This window comes from Canis lupus, chromosome 13 (assembly GCF_048164855.1).
Source record: "Canis lupus baileyi chromosome 13, mCanLup2.hap1, whole genome shotgun sequence".
In the NCBI taxonomy this organism is placed as follows: Eukaryota; Metazoa; Chordata; class Mammalia; order Carnivora; family Canidae; genus Canis; species Canis lupus.
In genome coordinates this window covers 12,684,991-12,711,169 of record NC_132850.1, presented here as the reverse complement: position 1 = coordinate 12,711,169, position 26,179 = coordinate 12,684,991, and the positions used below count along the sequence as shown (strand labels likewise).

Below are 26,179 nucleotides of genomic sequence, written 5' to 3'. Positions count from 1 at the left end.
GCTTCTCCCTCTGCCTGTGTCTCTGCCTCTCTCTCTGTATTTCCCATGAATAAATAAATAAAATCTTTTAAAAAAATCCCAAAATATATAAAGAAAATAATAACAGACCTAAAGAGAAAAATTGACAGCAACACAATATTAGGAGATTTTAATACCTAAACCTGTATCAACAAGAGGTCATCTAGACAGAACAAGGAAACATCAGTCTTAAACAACACATTAGACCAGATGGGACTTCACAAATTTATATAAAACATGCAATCCAAAATCATCAGAATGCACATTTTTCTTCAGTGTACAGGGAATATTCTCCAGGATAAAACACATTAGGCCACAAAAAGGTCTCAATAAATTTAAAAAGACTGAAATAATATCAAACATTTCTTTCAACCAAAATTGTGTGAAACAAATCAATTATACACACAAAAAATATTACAGTCGAAAGAGATTACTCAACTTGTTATTAAACAACTACTGCGCCATAGAAAACAATCAAAGGAGAAAAAAAAATACCTGGAGACAAATGAAAGCAAAAATGCAGCATACCAAAGCCACAGGGTTCAGCAAAAATAGTCTTATGGGGAAAATCCATAGCAGTATAGGCCCATTTCAAGGAACAAAAGAAATCTCAAATCAACAGGTTAACTTTATACCAAAAGGTACTAGAAAATGAAGAACAAATGAAGTCCAAGGGTTTTAGAAGAAAGAGAGTTCAAATAAATAAAATCAGAAATGAAACAGAAGTTACAAGTGATATCACAAAATTACAAATGATCATAAAAGAATATAATGAATAATTATACACCAACAATTAGACAACCTAATAGAAAAATGCCTAGAAATTTAGAATCTTCCAAGACAGAATCAGGAAGAAATAGAAAATCTAAATAAACTGATTACTAGTAAGGAGATTAAATCAGTAATCAAATATCTACTAACAAATAAAAGTACAGGACTAGATAGCTTCACTGATAAATTCTACCAAAATTAAAGATTAATGTCTATCTTTCTCAAACTCTTCTAAAAAGCTTGAAGAGGGAAAGTTCCCCAAACCATTTAATGAGGCTATATTACCCAGTAACTAAAACCAAACAAAAATACCACTAAAAAAGAAAATTAGAAGCCAATATCTCTGATGAACATAGTTATAAAAATCCTCAACAAAATATTAGTAATATGAATTCAACAGCATATCAAAAACATCATGCATCGTGATCAAGTGGAATTTATTCCAGGGATGCAAGAATACTTCAATATCTGCAAATTAATGTTATACACCACATTTACAAAATTTATAAAACAGATAATCATCTCAACTGATGCAGAAAAAGCCTGTGATGAAATTCAAAATCCATTTAAGAATAAAATGCTCATCAAAGTGGGTATACAAGGAATATACCTCAACATAATAAAAGCCGTATACAAAAGACCCACAGTTTATATTCTAAATACCATATAGAAAAACACTTCTGCTCTGAGATCAGTAACAGCACAAGAATGGCCACTTTTTCAGTTTTATTAAACAGAGTATTGGAAGTCTTAGCCATAATAATCAAGCAAGAAAAGGAAATAAAAAATACAAGTTAGAAAATAAAAAGTAAGTAAAAAAAAAGTAAAAAGAAAATAAAAAGTAAAATGATCACTTTTACAGAAGACATGATACTGGATATACAAAACCCTAATGACTGCACCAAAAAAGTACTACAACTAACTAATGAATTTACTAAAGTTGCAGAATACAAAATATACAAAAATCTGTAATATTTATATACACTCATAACAAACTATCAGAAAGAAAAATCAATAAACCAGTCCATTTACAATTGCAAAAAATAAAATAAAATACCTAGAATATATATATATATATATTTTTTACCTAGGACAAATTTCACCAAGAGTGAAACACCTGTACACTGAAAACTGACATTGATGAAACTGAATTAGCCACAAATAAATAGGAAAAGTCTGTGCTCATGAATTGGAAGAATTAATGTTAAAACAGATGTACTACCCAAAGAAATCAATAGATTTAATGTAAACTCTATCAAAATCCCAATAGCAGTTTTCAAGGAAATAAAACAAATATTTGTATGGAACAAAAAAAGACAATGAATAGCAAAAACAACCTTGAGAAAGAGCAATGCCAAAGGAATCATGCTCCTTGATTTCAAAATATACTACAAAAGTTATAGTAATCAAAGCAGTATGGAATTTGATTTCAAAAAGACACATAGATCGATAGAACAGAATAGAGAAACCAGAAATAAACTCATGTATATAATGTAAATTAATTTACAACAAGGAAGACAAAAATATACAGGGGAAAAGGACAGTCTCTTCAATAAATGGTTTTTGGGAAAACTAGATAGGTACATGTTAAGAATGAAACTTGATTCTATCTTCTACTATATAAAAAAATTAACTCATTATTAAGTAGAAACTTGAATCTAAGACCTGAAACCATAAAACTAGAAGAAAACATAGGCGGTAAGTTCCTTGATATCAGTCTTAATTAGTAAAGGTTTTTTGTTTTGTTTGTTTTTTAATCTGACTCCAAAAACAAGGGAAACGAAAACAAAACTAAACAAATGGAATACAAACTAAGAAGTTTCTGTAATGAGAATGAAACTATCAACAAAATGAAAATGCAACCTATGAATGGGGGAAGATATCTGCAAGTGGTATATCCAATAAGGAAGGGATTCATACCCAAAATACATAAAGAATTCATATAATTCAGTAACAACAACAACAAAAAACTAAAAAAAAAAAAAATGGGAAAAGGATCTAAACAGAGAGTTTTCCAAAGAAGACACAGATAGTCAACAGAACATAAAAAGATGTTCAACATCATTAATTACCAGGAAAATATAAATGAAAACCACAATGCCCTATCACCTTACACATGTCAGAATGGCTATTATCAAAAAGATAAGAAATAATAAATGTTGCTCAGGCTGTGGAGAAAGAGGAACCAGCATACACTGTTGATTGGAATGTAAATTGATACAGCTACTATGGAAAATAGTACAGAGATTCCTCAAACATTTAAAAATAGAGCTATGATTCAGCATTTCCACTACTGGATATCTATCTAAAGAAAATGAAAAGACAAATAAACTTCTTTGAAAAGATATATGTGCCTCTATGGTTCACTGCAGCATTATTTACAATACCGAAATATGGAAAGAACCTAAGTGTGCAATGACGGATGAACTGGTAAAGAAAATATGGTATGTGTGTTTGTGTGTGTGTGTATGTGTGCATGGGTATAGATATTATAGATATATATAAATTTTATATATACATATACACACATATACACAATGGAAAAATATTCAGTCATAAGAAAGAAATCTCACCATTTGCAACAACATGGATGAATCTTGAGAATACTATAGTAGTCAAATGAGTTACACAGAGAAAGATAAATATTGTATGATGTCACTTACATGTGAAACCTAAAAAATAAACAAAACAAAACTCAGACTCATAGATACATAGAACAAATTGGTGGCTGCCAGATGAGAGGAAGGTTGAGGGGATTGAAGGCTTAGAGGATTAAGAAATACAAACTTCCAGGTGCAAAATAAGTTGGTCATGGGGATGTAATGTATACCATGTGGAATATAGTTAATAACATTGTATTAACTTTGTAACGTGATAAATGGTAACTAGATATGTAGTGGTCATTTTGAAATGTACACATGTTGAACCAATATTTTGTACATGTATTAATACAGAATATCAATCATACTTCAGTAAATTTTTAAAAATGGAAATTCTATCTCATATAATCAAGTTTATAAATGAATGAAAATGGAAAATAATACACTTTTACATATTTACACTTTTTGTGAATGGTGATGACAATGCTAGTTTATTACTAAGACAAAAAAATGGGCAGTAAGACTTAAGACTGCTTAAGTGTGAAATTCTGATTTCCCATTTAAGATTAATTGAAACTTGCTGACAGAATCAAGAAAGCCCTGTGTAGCAGTGAACACTTATTTTACTTAAATAAGAAACAAACTACTCTTCCTTATTTTTATTTATCTGTGAAGATGCCTATTTTGACTCTTATTTGGCAGAGTCAGTAAGTGGTTGATGGGTGTTCTTCCATATATCTCATGGCTCTGGATGAAATACAATATTAATATAATACTTAAAAGCAGTACTTAAAAACACCACACACACTGAAATTAAGAAAATTACATTTTTAAATGCATTTGGAAATATATTGAAAGCAATTTATGTATTGATCCAGATATTCCAATTCTAAGAGCTTATCATTAAGAAGATAAAACAAAATGAGACAAGCTTCATTGACCAAGATGCTCACTACAATGGTATTTATGGAAGCAAAATTTGGAGATAAGCCAAGAGCTCAATATCAAGAAAAATAAATAATTAAATGCAATTCTAAATTAAATATAATTATCAAAATAATGTTTGCAAAGAATATTTAACAATACAGGAAAAAATCAGAATACAATATTTAATGAAAAAGCTAGAACAGAAATCATATGCAGAATGCAAAACATTAATGTAAAAGGACATACACATCATAGGAAAAAGAAAAGGAGCTTACTTTTCAGCACAAGGTAAGTACTTCTTTAATCAGCTGCCCATTGAATAGAAAGGAGGAAGGGACAGAAGAAAAATATGCACACTAAATAGATCACAGGAAGGGACTCTGTGAGTGAAACTAAAGGAAGTTAATTTTGTTTCTATTTCTCTATAATTGACATTTTTTGCATTAAGAAAGTTTAATCAAAATGAATAAATAGAAAAATTAATATAGAAGAAAATATTAGTGTAATAAAGATGAAACCATCATTCTAATGTTCTCATTAAAACTCATTCCCTTTCAATTATCTTCCCACAACTACTATTACCTCTCTATGAATTAGTGTTTCCATTAAAGGGATAAATATATGTTAAATAATTAATGAATAAAGTTTAACTCTTTGAAAAAAGGATATTTATGGATAAAAGATCATCATCTGAGAATTAAATTAGAAATGAACAACAGAAAAGAACTCTGGAAATCTCCAGAAAGTAAAATAATGTGATTTTAAATAACCCAAGAGTAAAAGAATAAATTTCAAGAAATGTTAGAAAATATTTTAGCTAACTTAAAATGAAAACAAAACATATAAAATTCATGGGATGAAACTTAAATGCTGCCTGGAGGAAAATTTAAAGCTTTAAATGACTGTATCAGAACCTAAAAATGGCTTCAATAAGCTAGACTTCTGCCTTAAGAAAATCATAAAAGTGAAAGTGAAACTCAAAGAAGAAAAATAACAGAGATTAGGGAGAGGAAAATCAAAGAAACGAAACAAAACAAAATGAATAGAAAAATTCAGTGAAACCAAAGTTGGTTTAAATTCAACAATATTGACAAATTTAGTGAAACCCTCCCAAAAAAGGGAGGGTTTAAATTATTATTAAAATTATTAAACTCATAATGAAATTAGTAACAACAGCATTGACAATATAGAAATTTAAATTATAGGGAATATTATGAAAAAGTTTTTGTCAACAAATTAGACAAATAAAATTGACAAATTTCTTGAGAAAATACATTAACTTAAGAAGAAACAGAAAATTGGAATAAACCAAGTAAAAAAAGATTAAAATAGTAATTAGAAATTTTCACACACAAAAAAATCCCAGGCCTCAATAACTTTCTTCCAAATACGTAGAGAGAGAATATCATCAATCCTTCACACATTCTTTCATTAAATGGAGGGAATACTTTTCAATTCAATGAGGCCAGTAATACCATATTGCAAAAGCAAGAGAAAATCATCACAAGAAAAATAAAATAGAGCCCAGTATTCATGAAAATAGAAGAAATTTTGAACAACATACTAGAAAACCAGATCCAGCAGCCTATAAAAAGAATTATACACCAAAGATGGCAGGTAAAAGATCCTGAACCTACCTTCTCCTACAGACACTAAATTTACAGTTGTATATGGAATAATTTCCTCTACAAAAGACATGAAGCTGGATAAACAGATTTTCTGCAAGAAAGTATAAAAGAGCAGCATCAAAATGAGTAGGAAAAGAGATACAACCTCACAAAAAAACCTCACATAGTGATCCACAATCAGGAGGGCCCCCTGCCAACAAAACAACTTTCCCCTGGAAAGTATAGGGTCTGTTCTCCACATCAGACACTCAACCCCTAGATCCTATACAAAAGAGACAAATCCCCAAAATGGCTGGCTTTGAAAACCAACAGGGATTATATCTAGGAAAACCACAGACCTGTAGGAAACAGGGAACCAGCTCTTTTTTTTTAATAATAAATTTATTTTTTATTGGTGTTCAATACATCTTTATCTTGTTCCTTTATTCAAATTTCTCATTAAAAGTCACCTCTTCAGGGATCCCTGGGTGGCGCAGCGGTTTAGCACCTGCCTTTGGCCCAGGGCGTGATCCTGGAGACCCGGGATCGAGTCCCGCATCGGGCTCCCGGGGCATGGAGCCTGCTTCTCCCTCTGCCTGTGTCTCTGCCTCTCTCTCTCTCTCTCTGTGTGACTATCATAAATAAATAAAAATTTAAAAAAAAAAAAAGTCACCTCTTCAGTGATGAGTTTCCAGACCACACAATATAACAACCCTGTACTTTCTACTTTTTTTCTTTTTAAATAAATTTATTTTTTACTGGTGTTCAATTTGTCAACATACAGAATAACACCCAGTGCTCATGCCATCAAGTGCCCACCTCAGTGCCCGTCACCCAGTCACTCCCATCCCCCGCCCACCTCCCCTTCCACCACCCCTAGTTCCTTTCCCAGAGTTAGGAGTCTTTCATGTTCTGTCTCCCTTTCTGATATTTCCCACTTATTTTTTCTTCTTTCCCCTTTATTCCCTTTCACTACTTTTTATATTCCTCAAATGAATGAGACCATATAATGTTTGTCCTTCTCCGATTGACTTATTTCACTCAGCATAATACCCTCCAGTTCCATCCACGTTGAAGCAAATGGTGGGTATTTGTCATTTCTAATGGCTGAGGAATATTCCATTGTATACATAAACCACATCTTTATCCATTCATCTTTCGATGGACACTGAGGCTCCTTCCACAGTTTGGCTACTGTGGACATTGCTGCTAGAAACATCGGGGTGCAGGTGTCCCAGCGTTTCACTGCATCTGTATCTTTGGGGTAAATCCCCAGCAGTGCAATTGCTGGGTCATAGGGCAGGTCTATTTTTAACTCTTTGAGGAACTTCCACACAGTTTTCCAGAGTGGCTGCACCATTTCACATTCCCAGGGAACCAGCTCTTAAAGGGCTTGCAAACAGACAATTCGCCACAGGATTCAGTGAAAAAATATCACTTTGAAAACACCTGGACCATATATGAATAACACTTACTAATCCTAAAAAATTTGCTAGAGAGTCAGGAACTTAAGACTCCCTCCAAGAATGGCAGGCACCATTTTTGTATTCTCATTCTGACTTGGTAAGAAGGCACTAGTAGTAGCTAGTCTTGAACTCTCCCTCTTCCCTGTTAGTAGCAGAAGGCATAGCACACTAAGGCCCTCACTTATCCCCACATCACAGCTGGGCATCTCTTCCAGAATGGTTGAGAGGATCACGCAGACCTACCACTGTAGCACCTCGTCAAAACAGAAAGGAGTACACAAGTCACACAGGAAATGTCCCTTGAGCACCTGGTTCTGGTAGCCGAGGGTGAAAGTGTTTCTGAGCCACATAGGACATCTTCCTCTAAAACAAGGAGAGATAGTCAATTTGCCTAATACAGAGAAAAAAACAGAGTGAGATAAAATGAGAAAACAGCAAAATATGTTCCAAACGATAGAACAAGAAAAAAATCTCAGAAAAATACCTTAAGAAAACAAAGATAAGCAATATGCCTGACAAAGATTTCCAAAAAATGGTCATAAAGAAACCCACTGAACTCAGTAGAAGATTGGACAAACACTGAAAACTTCAACAAATAGCAACAAGAAAGTACCCAAACCAAAATTACAGAGTTAAAGAATACAATAACTAAAAAATACTCTAAGGAGTTCAAATGCAGACTGGATAAAGCAAAAAAACAGGTAAGGGAGCTGGAAGATAAAACATTAGAACTCACTAAGAGCAATAAAATGAAAAAAGAAATTTTAAAAAGTCAAGATACCTTAACAGATCGTTGAAACACCATCAAGCAGAATAAAATACATTTGTATTTTTGCAGTTCCAGAAGAGTGAAAGAGTCAGAAAAAAATTTAAAAGCAATGGCTGTAAACTTCCCTAAATTCAAAAAGGAAGGAAATCTCCAGATTGCGGAGGCCAGACAGTTCCAAATAAGATGAACCAAAGACACATTATAACTAAAATGGTAAAAGTTAAAAATAAAGAAGAAATCTTAAAATCAGGAAGACAAAAACAACTTGTTATATGCAAGTGAAATCCCCTAGGATTATAAGCGGATTTTCCAGCAAAAAAAATTTCAGACCAGGAAAGAATGGAATGACACATTTGAAGTATGAATGGAAAAAAAAAAAAAAAAAAACGAAAAAATTTCCGACCAAGACTTCTCTACCCAGAGAGGATATCATTCAGAACTGAAGAAATTAAGAGTTTTCCACATATGCAAAAGTTCATCATGAATAAACCAATCTTAGAAAAAATGTTAAAGGATTTATTTAAGCTGAAAAGGAATGGTACTAATTAATAACAAGAAAAGATATGAAAATAAAAATCTCGCTGGAAAATTTAACAATATAGTAAATATGGTGGATCAATCACTTAAAAATAACCATGAAGAATTATGGCAAAAAATAGCAAAATTAACTAAAATTGCAAGAATTAAAAAACTTCATAAAATAAAGATACTTAGATACTCCTAAAAGCTGAATGCCAAATAATCATAAATACACTCAAAATGAAGAATAGAAGGAGACTTTTTCCACCTGATGAAGGGCATCTATAAGAACCTATTTTGGGGGGCACCTGGGTGTCTAAGTATCTGACTCCTGATTTCGGCTCGGGTCATGATATAAGAGTCGTGAGATTAAGGCCCTCATTGGATTCCATGCTTGGTGGGGAGCCAGTTTAGGATACTATCTCTCTCTTTCTGCCCCTCCCGCCGCCACTCCTCTCTCTAAAAATAAAAACAAAAACAACAACAAAAATCCTATTTCTTAACAACTTCCTATATACCGTATAGCAGTGTAAACTATAGTCATCATGTTGTACTTTATAATTTGGTAAGAGAGTAGATCCTCTGAGTTCTCATCTTAAGGAAAAATGACTTTCTTCTTTTTTTTTCCTATTGTATCTGTATGACATAGTAGATGTCAACTAACCTATTTTGGTAATCACTTCACAAAATATAAATCAAACCACTGTCATACACCTTAAATTGATATAGTAATATATGTTAATTATTTCACAATACAACTAGAAAAAAACCCACCTCCTAGCTCAGATAATTAATGGCAAAAGAGTAAAATCTTTCTCCCTAAGGTCAGGATCAAAAACATGATGTTTACTTCTGTCATTTCAATTCCATTCTAGCCAGTAAAATAAATAGATTGGTTAATTGCATATATTACATATTATTCAATAATATAATAAAAATAAGTTTAATGAAAGAAATGTAAAATTTATACACCAAAACCTAACAAACACAACTGAGATAAATTAAATACAATCTAAATAAGAGGGGAGATAGTCCATGTATGTAAATTAGAAGGCTCAATGTTATTAAGATGGCAATTTTTCCCAAACTGATCTATAAATTCGACATAATAACTATCAAAAGCCTAGCAGGCTTTTTGCTAAAAATGACAAGATGACCCAAATATTTATATCAAAATGCAGAGAACCTACAACAGCTAGAACAATTTTTAAAAAAATACTTCTGGGAATTGACATTACCTAATTTCAAAACTTAAAGTTACATTAACCAAGACTGGTGTATTAGGAGTAGGATAGGCATATAGATCTATAAACAAGATTGAGAGTTCAGAAATAAAACCATACATGTAAAGTAGCTGATTTTCAGCAAATGTGTCAAGAAACTTCAATGTGAAAAATATAATCTTTTGATAGGTGATGCTGGACCGAATAGATACCTACATTCAGAAAAAGAAATTTATATCTTTATCTAATATCACACACACAAGTTACCACAAACTGGATCAAATACTTCTACCTAAGACTTAAAACTTTAAAACTCTTACAGGAAACATAATCTTGGGCTAGGAAAGAATCCTTGGATGTGACACCAAAAACAACCTATAAAAGAAAAAATAAATTGTACTTTTCCAAAATTCAAAACTTTTCTACTTCAAATGTAATATAGAAATGAAAAGATAAACCCAATATAAAACTGAGAGAAAAATAATTGCAAATTGATAATGGATTATTTTTAAAGATTTTATTTATTTCTTCATGAGAGACACACAGAGAGAGAGGCAGAGACACAGGCAGAGGGAGAAGCAGACTCCATGCAAGGAGCCCAATGTGGTACTCGATTCCGGGTCTCCAGGATCATGCCCTGAGCTGACAGCACACGCTTAACCGGTGACCCACCCAGGCATCCCTGATAATAGATTATTATCCAGAATATTTAAGGAATTATTTCAACTCAATTTGTAGTCAAATCTATTTAAAAATGGGCAGAAGATTTCAAAAGATATTTCAGCAAAGAAGATATACAAATGGCTAAGAAGTACATGAAAAAGTGCTCAACAGGCCTAATAATTAAGGAAATGCAAATTACAATCACAATAAGAAATCAATTTGATTTAAAATCTTCTCTAAAAGTAGGATAAATTTTCTTTTTAAAAATATTTTATTTATTTATGCATGAGAGACAGAGAGAGAGAGAGAGAAAGGCAGAGACATAGGCAGAGGGAGAAGCAGGCTCCATGCAGGGAGCCTGATGTGGGACTTGATCCCGGGACTTCAGGATCATGCTCTGGGCTGAAGGCAGGTGCAAAACCACTAAGCCATCCAGGGATCCCCAGAATAAATTTTCTATAAGACTCAGTGGCTAATATTCAAAAAGACAGTAAGTGTTGGTGAAAATAAGGAGAAAGTAAAAACTTCATACATTATTGGTTGGCAATGAAAAGCAGTACTGTCACTCTGGAAATCATTTTGGAAGTGACTTAAAAAGCAAAATACAAATTTACTATAAGACACAGGAATTTCACTTCTAGATATCTATTTAAGAGAAATAAAAGTATATGTCCTCACAAAGATGTACACAAGAATGTATTGAACTACCAACTGTAGAGGGGTAAATTAGGACAACGATCCAAACTAAAAGCAACAAATAGGCTTTTACTTAGTGCAAGGAGGCAAACAAGAAGCCAAAAGAAACTTTAGGAAACTAATACAGTTACTAGCAACATATTCCAATGTCATTGTGAATATGTAAGCATCTATACCCTAGTTTTTCATGCCTGTGGAGACAATAATGCCAATAAAGATATATACGAAAAATAAATATGGCTAAAGTTTTCTTATGTGCTAAAAGAAAAATTTAATAAAAAAAGGCAGTCAAAAGGAGAGGCGCTGGCTGCCCACTGTTCCATTTCTTACCCCAGGGAATAACAATAGGTGAAAATATGCACCCTAGAAGGGAGAAATCATCTCACTGCCAAGGAGTCTCCAACAAAAATCTCTTGCCTTTTATGGAAGAACCTAGGGAAGGGAAAGGAGGAGGGCTGAGAATATAAAAGTATTGAGTCAGTGAAGAAAAGTCTTATCCTAATAAGGAGGTCTCAGCAAGGCTCCTGGGAACCTCTTATCAGCTTCTGATAAGAAAGATTCCTTTTCTGGAACCCTTTTTCACTGTTGGTGGGAATGCAAACTGTTGCAGCGATTCTGGAAAACACTATGGAGGTTCCTCAAAAAGTTAAAAATAGAGCTACCCTACCATCCAGTGATTGCACTATTAGGTATTTATCCAAAGAATAAAAAAATGCTGGTAGTGGCACATTCATCCAATGCAGCACTAGCAAAATAGCCAAATTATGGAAAGAGCCCAAAACTCCACTGACTGATGAAAGGATAAAGATGATATGCAATATATATTTATATATCTAGACAGATGATAGATAGATAGATAGATAGATAGATATCATGGAATATTACTCAGCAATCAAAAAGAATTAAATCTTGCCATTTGCAAAAATGTGGATGGAACTACAGTGTATTAGGCTAAGTGAAATAAGTCAGAGAAAAATATCACATGATTTCACTCATATGTGGAATTTAAGAAACAGAACTGATGAGCATAGGGGAAGAGAAGGAAAAATAAAAAAAGATAAAAACAGAGGGAAGCAAAACATAAGAGACTCTTAAATATAGAGAATAAACTGAGGGTTGGTGAAGGGGAGGTCAGTTAGAGAACAAGTTAAATGGGTGATGGGCATTAAGGAGGGTACTACTTGGGAAGAACACTAAGTATTATATGTAAGTGATGAATCACTAAATTCTACTCCTGAAATCAATATGTTAACCAAGCAGAATTAAAAAAAAAAAAAAGGACTTTTTTTTCCTTTCTCCTATGTTCATCTGTTTTGTTTCTTAAATTTCATATATGATAAGAATTCCTAATGGAGGTTCCTTGACTATGAAGTCAGTTATGTCTATAAACATAGCTTTGGGAAGTTGAGCCCTTGAGCAACTCTCTCCAGAATACTACAATGCCCTTGCTGTGCACAGAATCTATTGAGGGAAGGACACCTCCCCCCCATGAGGCCTGCCAAGTACACCCTTACATTTGCTTAAGGTCAGGCCTGAAAGATCACACATAGGATTCTGGCTTGAAGCCAGATTCCTCAGAATGTTTACAGAAATATTATTCATATTAGCCAAAAACCTTATAACAATCCAAATGTGTGCTAGCTGCTAAACAAATGAAGAAAACATCAGATATCCATTCCATGCATTACTATTCAAAAATAAAAAGGAATTAACTATTGATACATGATACAGTAGATGAACCCTGAAAACATTAACCTAAGTGAAAAAAAGTGAGATGCAAAATATTACCTATTAAATAACTCCATTTATGTAAAATACCCCCAAAAAAGACAATTATAGAGACATAAAGCAAATCTGCAGTTCTTTAGGAATAGGCATAGGAATGGTTATTAACTGCAAATGGGCATTAGGAAACTTTTCAGGTTAGCAGGAATATTCTAAAAGTGAATTGTGGTGATCACTGATGACTTATTTTTTAAAATAACTATATTAAGTCGTGTATTTTATTTTAATGTCCTACACATGCATATTTATTTATATGCTTGATTATGGATACAACCATATCTTCAGATACCACAAAAGATAACACACATGAGATGCCAATTTTTTCCTAGCTTATGATCAGATGCTGGGGGCAGGGAAAAAGTCAAACACTGAACTGTATTCTTAGAGACCATGGTCCTCCAATACACAAAATGATATGACTGGCTGAAATGATGGAATAAACTCAGTCCATTAAACAATATCCCCTTATTTCTGCTTCCCCCAATTGTATACATTAAAAATGTAAATTTTATTGCATGTGAAGTGTGGTCCAATATAATTTTTTAAAACACTAAAACAGGAAAAATGAACTGAAATTTAATTATAGTAGCTTGAAAATTCACAACCACACACAGTTGGTGGAAGCAGTGGTTATGCTAAGTGAAGCAGTATGACAGAAGCAGTCTCTTTGGGCAACAAGGAATATTTTGTCACTAACTGTGTTTAGAGTTACTAATTAAGGGGCACCTGGGTGGCTCAGTCAGTTAAGCATCTGACTCTTGATACTGGCTCAGGTTATGATCATAAGGTCAAGAAATTAAGCCCCACATTGGGTTCTATGCATTGAGTGTGGAGGCTGCTTAGGATTCTCTCTCCCTCTGCCACTCTTTGCTTGCTTGCTCTCTCTTTCTCTCCCTTAAAGGAAGGAAGGAAGGAAGGAAGGAAGGAAGGAAGGAAGGAAGGAAGGAAGGAAGAAGAAAGAAAGAAAGAAAGAAAGAAAGAAAGAAAGAAAGAAAGAAAGAAAGAAAGAAAGAAAGAAAGAATTGTCAGCTTACTATGCAAATAAAAAGTGGACTTTTAGTCTGCTTTATTATAGTTTAGAATTATCTTTAGAAAATGTACCTCTGTATTGTCTGAAACAAGGCAGACTGCTCCAATAGCCCCCCTTCTTGGTGTGATACTTGCTGGAAGGATAAATGCTTATGAGAAATAAATGTTGAGAGTCTATCATTTTTTACTTAAAAAAGGAAACGTTACCAAATACAACCAAATATAATCCTCATGGAAGGTAATTTGACTACATTTATAATAATTAAAAATCTACCTATTCTTTAATACAGTAATTCTACTTCTACAAGGTTATCCTACAGATATACCTGGTCATGTATAAAATCACTTTTGTTCAATAATACTCAATGCGGAGGAGGTGGGGCCAGATGGCAGAGGAGTGGCGTCCCCAAGACCCCCGCCCCACCGACTTACCTAGATAACAAACCATTCCGTACACCTACGAATCCGACCTGAGATGTAGACAGGGAACAGGCAGACGCTCCAGAGAGAAGGGTGTTGGCCTCTAACAAGGTAGGAAGGCGGGGGGGGGGGGGGGGGGGGGGGCCTGGGACAGGAGAGCCCCGCCCCCGAGAAGCGGGAACTTTCAAAACCCGCACCGGATCTCACCCCCCAGGGAAGGGCGCTCAGCAGGGAACCCGGCAGCACCTCGGGGGGCGGGGGCGGGGGCCTCCGTCTCCCGGGGTCACTAGGAGAGGAGGGGCGCTGGGGCAGAGCCGCCCACACCGCGGCCGAGCTCCGTAATGGGCTGAGAGCCCGGGCGGGGCCTCTGGGAGAAGCCGGTGGGTCGGGGGGCTCCGGGCAGAGGGGGCTGCGCCCTGGTGCCTTCAGTGCCGTGGCCCCGAGAGCGCGATTCCAGAGGCGCAGGCCCCGGACCCCAGGGGCACACAGCCCCGGACGCTGCGCTTCCCCCGGGACGGGCGGCGCGGGGAGGGCCCAGGACAGCGAGGATGCTCCTGCCCCCGGGCGCCCCCAGCTGTGCAGGTCAGCGCCCCGCTGTGAGCACCCAGGGCAGTGCGGACTGGGAGCTACGGTGGTTACTGGGGGAGCTGACTCAAGGCCGGAGACCTGGCCCGGGCAGTGGTGGTGTTCCTCCTGGTGTCACCCTGTGCCTGGGAGAGGTGGGGCCACCAGGGAACAGGGGCCTCAGGGGGTCAACAGCCCCCACTGAGCCCGGCACCCGGCGGTGGGGGGGGGGCAGCTCCCCCAGGTGCACACGCCTGAGAATCAGCACAGCAGCCCCCCCCCCCCCACACACACACCAGCTGGAAGGACAGGGGAAGAGAAAGCTCTTGACCAAGCAGCGCTGGAAAGCTCCAGGGGAAGTCAAGGAATTTACAGTATGTAGAACCAGAGGTTCCCCTCCTATTTTTTTTTCTTCCTTTTCTCAGTATAACTCATTTTTTTATCAGACTGTAAATTATCATTTTTTTTCTTTTCCCACCTTATCTACAATATGTTACCACCTCTTCATATTTAAGTTTCTTCCTTTTGAACTTTCATATTTCTACAATTACAGGTCCTAGATATATTTTCCACTTCTAGATTCCCGTCAAAATACTCAACTTAAGTTTGGGAGATATACAAACTTGATATGGTTTTTTGTTTGTTTGTTTTGTGTTTTTCGTTGTCTCTGCCTCATTTTGTTCTACAATGGTGGAAGTTAATACCTTCTGAAACATGACAGGCATGCACCCAGAACCAAGTGGTATTCCATGCTGGTTCATTCTGTGAGTTTCCTCATTCCCATTCTGCCTCTTCTTCTATTTCGTTTATGTTTTGGTGGTCAGTGGTGGGGCTCTCTCCAAGTATTTCTGGTTTATAAAAATTTGGGACTGAGCACCTTCTAACATACAGAATTTAATACACTCAGAAACAAGAGGATCAACCTCTAGGACCCCTCTGGAGGACTACATTCCCCCTCCCCTACAACTTTGTCACCACCACCATCTCCCAGTACCCCCCATTTTTCTCTTTTTGTTTCTTCCTTACATTTGCTTTTTCTCGCTTCTTTTTGTCTCTTTTCTTTTTTCTTCTTCTTCTTGGGGATTCTTGGGCTTTTATTTTTTACGACTTTGTTTTAAAATTTCTTTTTCACTTTAGTGGTCCTTTTGTTTCGTTTTATTCTGATCTTTGTTTTCAATTTCTAGTCTCTGACCTCGTCAGAATTATCTAGGGTGAAATTTACTTAGGTCATGGTCGATATTTTTGACGCAGCCTGCTTATACAGCCACTCTGCACTGAGTAAAATGACTAGCAGAAGAACTCACCACAAAAGAAAGAATCAGAAATAGTACTCTCTGCCACAGAGTTACAGAATTTGGATTACAATTTGATGTCAGAAAGCCAATTCAGAAGCATATTTTTTTTAAAAGATGTTATTTATTTATTCATGAGAGACAGAGAGAGAGTGAGGCAGAGACAGAGGCAGAGGGAGAAGCAGGCTCCATGCAGGGATCCCAATATGGGACTCGATCCCAGGTCTCCAGGATCACGCCCTGGGCTGAAGGCAGGCGCTAAACTGCTGAGCAACCCAGGGATCCCCCAGAAGCACAATTAAAAAGCTACTCGTGGCTCTGGAAAAAAAGCATAAGAGATTCAAAAGACTTCATGACTGCAGAATTTAGATCTAATCAGGTGGAAATTAAAAATCAATTCAAGGAGATGCAATCCAAACTGGAGGTCCTAACAAGGAGGTTAATGAGGTAGAATAAAGAGTGAGTGAGATAGAAGATAAGTTGATGGCAAGGAAGGAAGCTGAGGAAAAAAGAGAAAAACAATTAAAAGACCATTAGGAAAGGTTAAAGGAAATAAATGATAGCCTCAGAAGGAAAAATCTACATATAATTGGGGTTCCAGAGAGTGCCGAGAGGGACAGATGGCCAGAAACCATATTTGACCAAATCATAGCTGAGAACTTCCCTAAATTTGGGGAGGGAAACAGGCATTCAGATCCAGGAGATAGAGAAGTCCCCCCCCCAAAAAAATCCATAAAAACCATTAAATACCTCAACATTCAATAGTGAAACTTGCAAATTCCAAAGATAAAGAGAAAATCCTTAAACCAGCTAGAGACAAGAGATCCCTAACTTATATGGGGAGAAATATTAGATTAACAGCAGAAATCTCCACAGAGACCTGGCAGGCCAAAAAGGGATGGCAGGATATATTCAGGGTCCTAAATGAGAAAAACATGCAGCCAAGATACTTATTTAGCAAGGCTCCCATTCAGAATAGAAGGAGAGATAAAGAACTTCCAAGATAGGTAGAAACTGAAAGAATATGTGACCACCAAACCAGCTCTGCAAGAAATATTAAGGGGGACTCTGTAAAAGAAAGAGGAAGCCCAAAGAAATAAGCCACAAAAATAAGGACTGAATAGGTATTATGATGACACTATATCTTTCAATAGTAACTCTACACGTGAATGGGCTAAATGAGCCCATCAAAAAATGCAGAGTTTCAGACTGGATAAAAAAGCAAGACCCATCAATTTGCTATCTACAAGAGTCTTATTTGAGACCTAAGGACACCCACAGCCTGAAAACAGAAGATTGGAGAACAATTTACCATTCAAATGGTCATCAAAGAAAGCAGTGGTAGCAATCCTCATATCAGATAAATTAAAGTTTATCATAAATACTGTAGTAAGAGATAAAGAGGGACACTATATCATACTTAAAGGGTCTTTCCAACAAGAAGACCTAACAATCATGAATATCTATGCCCCTAATATTGGAGCTACAAGTATATCAATCAATTAATAACCAAAGTTAAGACATACTTACATAATACACTATTAGTAGGAGATTTCAACACAGCACATTCTGCAAATGACAGATCTTCTAAGCACAACATCACAAAAGAAACAAGAGCTTTAAACGATACACTGGACCAGATGGATTTCACAGATATATACAGAACTTTGCATCCAAATGCAACTGAATACATATTCTTCTCAAGAGCACATGGAACTTTCTCCAGAATAGACCACATACTGGGTCACAAATCAGGTCTCAACCAATACCAAAAGATTGGGATTGTCCCCTGCATATTTTCAGAACACAATGCTTTGAAACTTGAACTCAATCACAAGAAGACACTTGGAAGAAACTCAAACATGTGGAGGCTAAAGAGCATCCTGCTAAAAGATGAAAGGATAAACCAAGAAATTAGAGAATTAAAAAGATTCATGGAAACTAATGAAATTGAAGAAACAACCCTTCAAAATCTTTGGGACACAGTAAAAGCAGTCCTGGGAGGGAAATACATAGCAATATAAGCAACCCTCAAAAAATTGGGAAAAACTCAAATGCACAAGCTAACCTTGCACCTGTAGGAACTAGAGAAAGAATAGCAAATAAAACCTACAGGAAGCAGAAGAAGAAATTTAATAAAGCTTCGAGCAGAACTCAATGAAATCGAGACCAGAAGAACTGTAGAACAGCAACAAAACCAGGAGTTGGTGCTTTGAAAGAATTAATAAGATTGATCAACCATTAGCCAGCCTTATTAAAAACAAAAAAGACTCAAATTAATAAAATCATGAATGAAAAAGGACAGATCACAACCAATATCAAGGAAATAAAAACAATTTTAAAAACGTATTATGAGCAGCTATACCCCAATAAATTAGACAATCTAGAAGAAATGGATGCATTTCTGGAAAACCACAAACTACCAAAACTGGAACAGGAAGAAATAGAAAACCTCAACAGGCCAATAATCAGGGAGGAAATTGAAGCAGTCATCAAAAACCTCCCAAGATACAAAAGTCCAGGGCCAGATCGCTTCCCAGGGGAATTCTATCAAACGTTTAAACAAGAAACAATACTTATTCTACTAAAGCTGTTCAGAAAGATAGAAAGGGATGGAATACTCCTAAACTTGTTCTATGAGGCCAGCATCACCTTAATTCCAAAACCAGACAAAGACCCCACCAAAAAGGAGAATTATAGACCAATATCCCTGATGAACAGAGATGCAAAAATTCTCAAAAGATCCTAGCCAATAGGATCCAACAGTACATTAAGAAGATTATTCACCATGACCAAGTGGGATTTATCCCCAGGATGCAAGGATGGTTCAACGCTCGTAAAGCAATCAACGTGATAAATCATACCAACAAGAGTAAAACAAGAACCATATGATCCTCTCAATAGATGGAGAGAAAGCGTTTGACAAAATATAGAATCCATTCCTGATCAAAACTCTTTAGAGTGGAGATATAGAGGGAAAATTCCTCAGCATCTTAAAAGCCATCTACGAAAAGCCCACAGCCAATATCATTCTCAGTGGGGAAGCACTGGGAGCCTTTCCCCTAAGATCAGGAACAGGACAGGGATGTCCACTCTCACCACTGCTATTCAACATAGTACTAGAAGTCCTAGTCTCAGCAATCAGACAACCAAAAAAATTAGAAGGCATTCAAATTGGTAAAGAAGAAGTCCACTCTCCCACTTCACAGATGACATGATACTGTACATAGAAAACCCACAAGACTCCACCCCAAGATTGCTAGCACTCATACAGCAATTCAGCAGTGTGGCAGGATACAAAATCAATGCCCAAAAATCATTTGCATTTCTATACACTAACAATGAGACTAAAGAAAGAGAAATTAAGCAGTCAATCCCATTTACAATTGCACCCAAAAGCATAAGATACAGGAATAAACCTAACCAAAGAGGTAAAGGATCTATACCCTAAAAACTACAGAATACTTCTGAAAGAAATTGAGGAAGCCACAAAGAGATGGAAAAATATTCCATGCTCATGGATTGGCAGAATTAATATTGTGAAAATTTCTATGCTACCCAGGGCAATTCACACATTTAATGCAATCCCTATCAAAATACCATGGACTTTCTTCAGAGAGTTGGAACAAATCATCTTAAGATTTGTGTGGAATCAGAGAAGACCCCAAATATCCAGGGGAATATTGAAAAAGAAAACCAGAGCCGGGGGCATCACAATGCTGGATTTAAAGTTGTACTACAAAGCTGTGAGCATCAAGACCTTGTGGCACTGGCAGAAAAACGGACACACAGATCAATGGAACAGAAAAGAGAACCCAGAAATGGGCCTTCAACTCTATGGTCAACTAATATTCAACAAAGCAGGAAGACTATCCACTGGAAAAAGGACAGTGTCTTCAATAAATGGGGCTGGGAAAATTGGACAACCACGTGCAGAAGAATGAAACCAGACCATTCTCTTACACCATACAAAAAAATAAACTCAAAATGGATGAAGGATCTAAATGTGAGACAGGAATCCATCAAAATTCTAGAGGAGAACACAGGCAACACTCTTTTTGAACTTGGCCACAGCAATTTCTTGCAAGATATATCCACGAAGACAAGGGAAACAAAAGCAAAAATGAATTATTTGGACTTAAGATAAAAAGCTTCTGCACAGCAAAGAAACAGTCAACAAAACTAAAAGACAACCTACAGAATGGGAGAAGATATTTGCAAATGATTTATCAGATAAACGGCTAGTATCCAAGATCTATAAAGAATTTATTAAACTCAACAGCAAAGAAACAAACAATCCTATCATGAAATGGGCAAAAGACATGAACAGAAATTTCACCAAAGAAGACATACACATGCCCAACACGCACATGAGAAAATGCTCTGCATCACTTGCCATCAGGGAAATACAAATCAGAACCACAATGAGATACCACCTCACACCAGTGAGAATGGGGAAAATTAACAAGACAGGAAACAACAAATGTTGGAGAGGATGTGGAGAAAGGGGAACACTCTTGCACTGTTGGTAGGAATGTGAACTGATGCAACCACTCTGGAAAACTGTGTGGAGGTTCCTCAAAGAGTTGAAAATAGACCTGCCCTACGACCCAGCAACTGCACTGCTGGGGATTTACCCCAAAGATACAGAGGCAATGAAAGACCGAGACACCTGCACCCCAATGTTCATAGCAGCAATGTCCACAATAGCCAAACTGTGGAAGGAGCCTCGGTGTCCATGGAAAAATGAATGGATAAAGAGGATGTGGTGTATGTGTACAATGGAATATTACTCAGCAATTAGAAATGACAAATACCCATCATTTGGTTCGACGTGGATGGAACTGGAGGGTATTATGCTGAGTGAAATAAGTCAGTCAGAGAAGGACAAACATCATATGGTTTCATTCATACAGGGAAGATAAAAAATAGTGAAAGGGAATAAAGGGGAAAGGAGAAAAAATGAGTTGGAAATATTAGAGAGGGTCATAAAACAGGAGAGACTCCTAACTGGGAAATAAACAAGGGGTAGTGGAAGGGGAGGTAAGTGGGGGGACAGGGTGACTGGGTGGTGGGCAATGAGGCAGGCAGTTGATGGGATGAGCACTGGGTGTTATATACTATATGTTGGCAAATCGAACTCCAATAAAAAATATACAAAAAAGAGAATATTTTATAACAACTAAAAACATTATATAATTAAATAAATGTAATCATACATCTCAGAAAATGTACTTGAGGGAAAAAAGTAAATTGTACTAATGTCTTCAATCAAAAATGTGAACTTTATTGTTCACATTTCAATGTGCTACAAACAAAAAAGAATTAAAGAAAAAATAAAGGTGCAGAAATTTTATAATTAAAAAAAGGAATACTCCCTGCAGCATTCCTTATAATGTAAAATAGATAATACAAGTATCCACACATAAAGAAATGATTAAATAAATTATAATGCACTCCTGTAATGAACACCAATGGGAATATCATTTAAAAATAATCCAAACTAATTTACTTAGACATCATGGTAGAAAGGTATAAGCGTTGAAAGCAAAGGTTCTAGAGCCAAACTGTCCCTATTTGAACTCAGTTCTACAACGTAATGAGAGTCACATAACCTCTCTGTTCCTGTTTCCTTATTTGTAAAATGGGGATAAGATAATATATATCTCACATAGCTATGATTATTCAATGGATATTTACAGGTAAATTCCTTCAGAGAGTGTTAGCTCATAGTAAGTGATCTATAAATGCTATTACTATTCTCTACAATATGACTTGCTAGATGAAGAAAAAAGAGAAAGGGTAAGAATAAGATGTTCAGTATTACATTAAACAGTAACACAGAAGAGAAAACCATAAATGTGTATACTTATATACAAACATATCCAAAAGGATATATAAGAAACTCCTATCATTGGTTGCCTTCGGGGAGAATGGGATAACTAGAGGACAAGAGAGACAGGAAACCTACTTTTCTTCATATACTATTTCATACCTTCTGAATTTTGTTCCTTGCTCATGTTTTTTTAATTAAATGATTAATAATTTTTTAATGTGTATAGTAGAGTAGTTTTAAGCTTTATTCAAAGCTGCATTTTCTTAACCTGTTTGTCTACAAAACACTATTTTTGAGGAACACCTAAAAATCACCCTGTGCTCCAAAGAACACCATTTTAGAAACATTGCTGCAGGCTAAAGAGAGTCACTGAAATTTAGAGAAAAGAATGACACATTCAAAGCAGAGATTTGGGACCTTTTCCTTTTTGGGGGGGTAGTGTTCTTTTTAGGATATTATAGGTGACTTCTTTTATTTGAATACTCATTTGATATGCAATTACTTCATAGCACAAGTGAGCAAGAGAAAGCAAGTTTTAGAATGTATGATTTGAGAAAAAAACCAAAGATACAAATACAGCTTTTGTCAGCAACAAAATATTTTTTATTTCACTAAGTATGTAAATATGTCACAGTCCTAACAAGATTACATAGTGATGTTTTCCTTCTACAAATCCAACTATTTTTCCCAGAGCATCTCAGCCTGGAGAACTGAAAACTGGATTCTCATTTCCCAGACAGACACTTGGGCCCTCCCACGATCTTTCATCTTTGTCCTTCCTCTCTATTCGCAAATCGCCACTCTAGTTTGTAACCTCACCATATAAAGTGAGGTGGTTGCCAAACACAGAAAGCAAGAGAATTTTGACCAAAATCCCACAGGTAGTGGGCCAGAATTTTGACCAAAATCCCACAGTAGTGAAGCCAGGATCATGCCCAAGCTGTCTGCTTAAGGAGCTTGTGACTTTTCCCAGCATGGTATACTCCTGCAGGAAATGTTTTTGTACTTCTTCATATGTAATATCACACATCAACTTCATTTATACTTCAAAGGATCTTTAAGATGAAAACTTTAATCATTCTAGAGTTTCTGAGTATGTTAGTGAGAGGCATCTATTTTCTATTTAGTTAAAAGTTTTGAACATTTAAATAACTTAGTTGGGCTATTTAAAATGAAGGAGAAAGGAGAAAATTATGCTACTCCCTAAGTCAGTGTTTCCTACATGGCTTATATTACACTAAATGTTAATAGGTTTTTGGGCAAAAAGGGTACCTGTGTTGAAAAACATTTTGGAAATACTGGATGAAGCAATGTTAGCCCATTTTCTTTAGTAGCAGACTTCTCAAACCCTTAAAAATGCCCATACTCATTGTGACTCTCTTAAAGGGGCAAAGAGTATAATAAAGGGCTTTTCATAATCATTAATAGCTCTCTGACTAATATTCTATCTAGCTAGCAATTTGGGTAATAATTCCTTAACAAAACAAAGACAGCTTTTAAAAAAATGAAAAGCAAGTGTGCATATTAAAGTGCATTCAATCCTGTTTTTCTCATAACCCAGATTTAAATCATTATTTATCAAATATTTATTAAGTACCAATTACTATACTGGACATCTATCTAATGTCCTAGAACTATGATGTGCATACTGCCCTATTCAGGTGGCACCAATCTTCATCTGAATAATATTAAAAGTCAATCAACTAAGAATCATTTATACATCCCATCATCCTAGGTACTATGCTAGGCATTAAAGAAACACTGATCAAAATAAACACTATCTCTACCTAAAAGGCTCTCTTTACAGCCTTATAATAAATAAAGACATTATATGAATAATTTCAATTGATGAAATTATTGCAAGAGGGCAAAATGCTGAAAAGAAAAAGTACAGGAGGTGAAAAGAAAACTAAAAAGGAGGCCCTTAATTTAGTTTGGAGGGTTAAGGAATTCTTTTCTGAAGAACAGTCATCTCAAGTCAACATTAGATAAATTTATTCAAAATCAGAAGAAGAAGATAAAAAAAACATCTTCAGTAGAATGAATTACGTTTTGGAGGACCCAGAGGAAGGAGAGAACAGGGGACATTCAAGAAGCTGGAATAAGTTCAATATGACTGGAGGACACAGAGGGAAAACCAAAGTGATGCCACATGCTTAACATACACATGGTGCTAGGTTCGACAAAAAAGGCAAAAACAAGAGGGTGACATCATGCATCTTCAAGAAGCTTGGGGGGGTGGGTATTTGTAAAAGTCCAGATTAAGGAGAAAGGAAATAACTAACTTTTATTGAGTACATAACAAAAGTTAGATCCTACGCAATGTGCTTCAAATACATTTACTCATTTAATTCTTAAAATGACCCTTAAAGGGTAGAATCATTATCCATTTTATAAAAGAAGAAACAAAGACTCAAGAATATTAGGAAAATGACTTTTTCAAGATTATATAGCTAGGCAAGGGCAGTTGGCATTTGTCTTCTAAATCCTTGCTCATAGCAGCTACTTCCTGAACTGAAATTAAAGAGAACAGGAATCTGAGTGGGAAGCAGTGGGGAAGGAGAGATGGTGCAGAGATAAGAGATAGTGTGGTTGGTCTGGCCAGGAATGATACATCTACCAGAAATGAAAAGTCTATGCAGACTCTTCATAAGACTCTTCTCTGTTCACAGATGTCCTGTAATAATCAAAAATCAATGAAAGAAATAATACCTGACCCTGGAAAAGGAAAACACTCTTTCTAGCAAGGAGTCATTTCACTGGAGAGTCCTTTAATGCCTATGGGAACTCAAATAAACTGAATAGAATGGTGGCTGTCAGGAACTGAAGAGAAAGGGAAATGGGAACAATGTTGGGTGGGAACAAAGTTTCAGTTAGAAGAGGATTATGTTCTGAAAATCCAGTACAGCATAGTGACCACAGTTAATAATACTGCATTGTATACCTGAAATCTGCTGGCAGTTTATCTAAAGCACTTTCACCACCACCACCCCAAATGTTAACTGTGGGATAATAGATGTGTTCATTAACTTTGGTTATGGGAGTTATTTCACAATGTATAGATATATATCAAATCATCACATGGACACTATAAATATACTTGTCACTCTTAAAATATACTGTCACATTTTAAATTCTTGTCATTTATACTTCAATAGAGCTGGGGGAAGAAGTGGTTGACGTTACCATTATAAAATTCAGATGTTGGGATCCCTGGGTGGCACAGTGGTTTAGCGCCTGCCTTTGGCCCAGGGCGCGATCCTGGAGACCCGGGATCGAATCCCACGTTGGGCTCCCGGTGCATGGAGCCTGCTTCTCCCTCTGCCTGTGTCTCTGCCTCTCTTTCTCTCTCTCTCTCTGTGACTATCATAAATAAATAAAAAAATATTTTTTAAAATAAAATAAAATAAAATAAAATAAAATAAAATAAAATGCAGATGCTAGCTGAGGCATTTCTACCTCTTAGAGATCTAGGCAAAATGGACAAAATTCCCACACTCATTCTATACCCAGTTTCAGACTATATAAGCCCACATGCCTTTCCTCTGAATTCCCAGAGGGTTAGATCTTTAAGGTACTCTCTCATTTTAAGGGTAGTGTCAGCACTTGTTGTTTTTATCTAGCCCATGCCAATCAGAGTGTGAAATATCTCTTTTATTCTGCTCTCTTATACACACTCAGATTTCACTTTCACAAGCCATTTCATGGATTTGTCTAACAACACAAAATACCTGGGAGTTGCTAATGTGCCATTCAGGTGGTATACAGCCTTTCTCCATCTCACTAGCTCAACCTACTCTCACTCCTCCATTCCCCTCTCCATTTACTTTTATTCTCTTTTACTCTCTGACACCAGAAAGCAAATTTGTCATCTCTTCTCAGGAATAATACATTCCCCATGGAGTTTAACTATTCATCCCAAGAAGTTTACCAAACAATATCTTCCAAACAAATACAAACCTGTCAGTGAGAGTAATTTAGGTGAATAATGTTT

The 26,179-nt window shown here is 36.0% G+C and overlaps 1 protein-coding gene across 9 annotated transcripts in view; it reads right to left on the bottom strand.

Moving 5' to 3' along the window:
* Nucleotides 1–26,179, bottom strand: part of LOC140602551 (BEN domain-containing protein 5) — a 1,370,322-nt gene that overhangs the window by 959,024 nt on the left and 385,119 nt on the right. For 5 of the 9 annotated variants that reach the window (XM_072772197.1, XM_072772191.1, XM_072772194.1 and 2 more), the window contains exon 4: nt 25,372–25,548. The exons of 3 other annotated variants lie outside the window; for them this stretch is intronic. In XM_072772197.1, the coding sequence (XP_072628298.1) occupies nt 25,372–25,548 (177 nt within the window). Of the gene's footprint in view, nt 1–25,371; nt 25,549–26,179 lie in introns of those variants that run through there. One more of the 9 variants, XM_072772195.1, reaches the window with a different exon arrangement.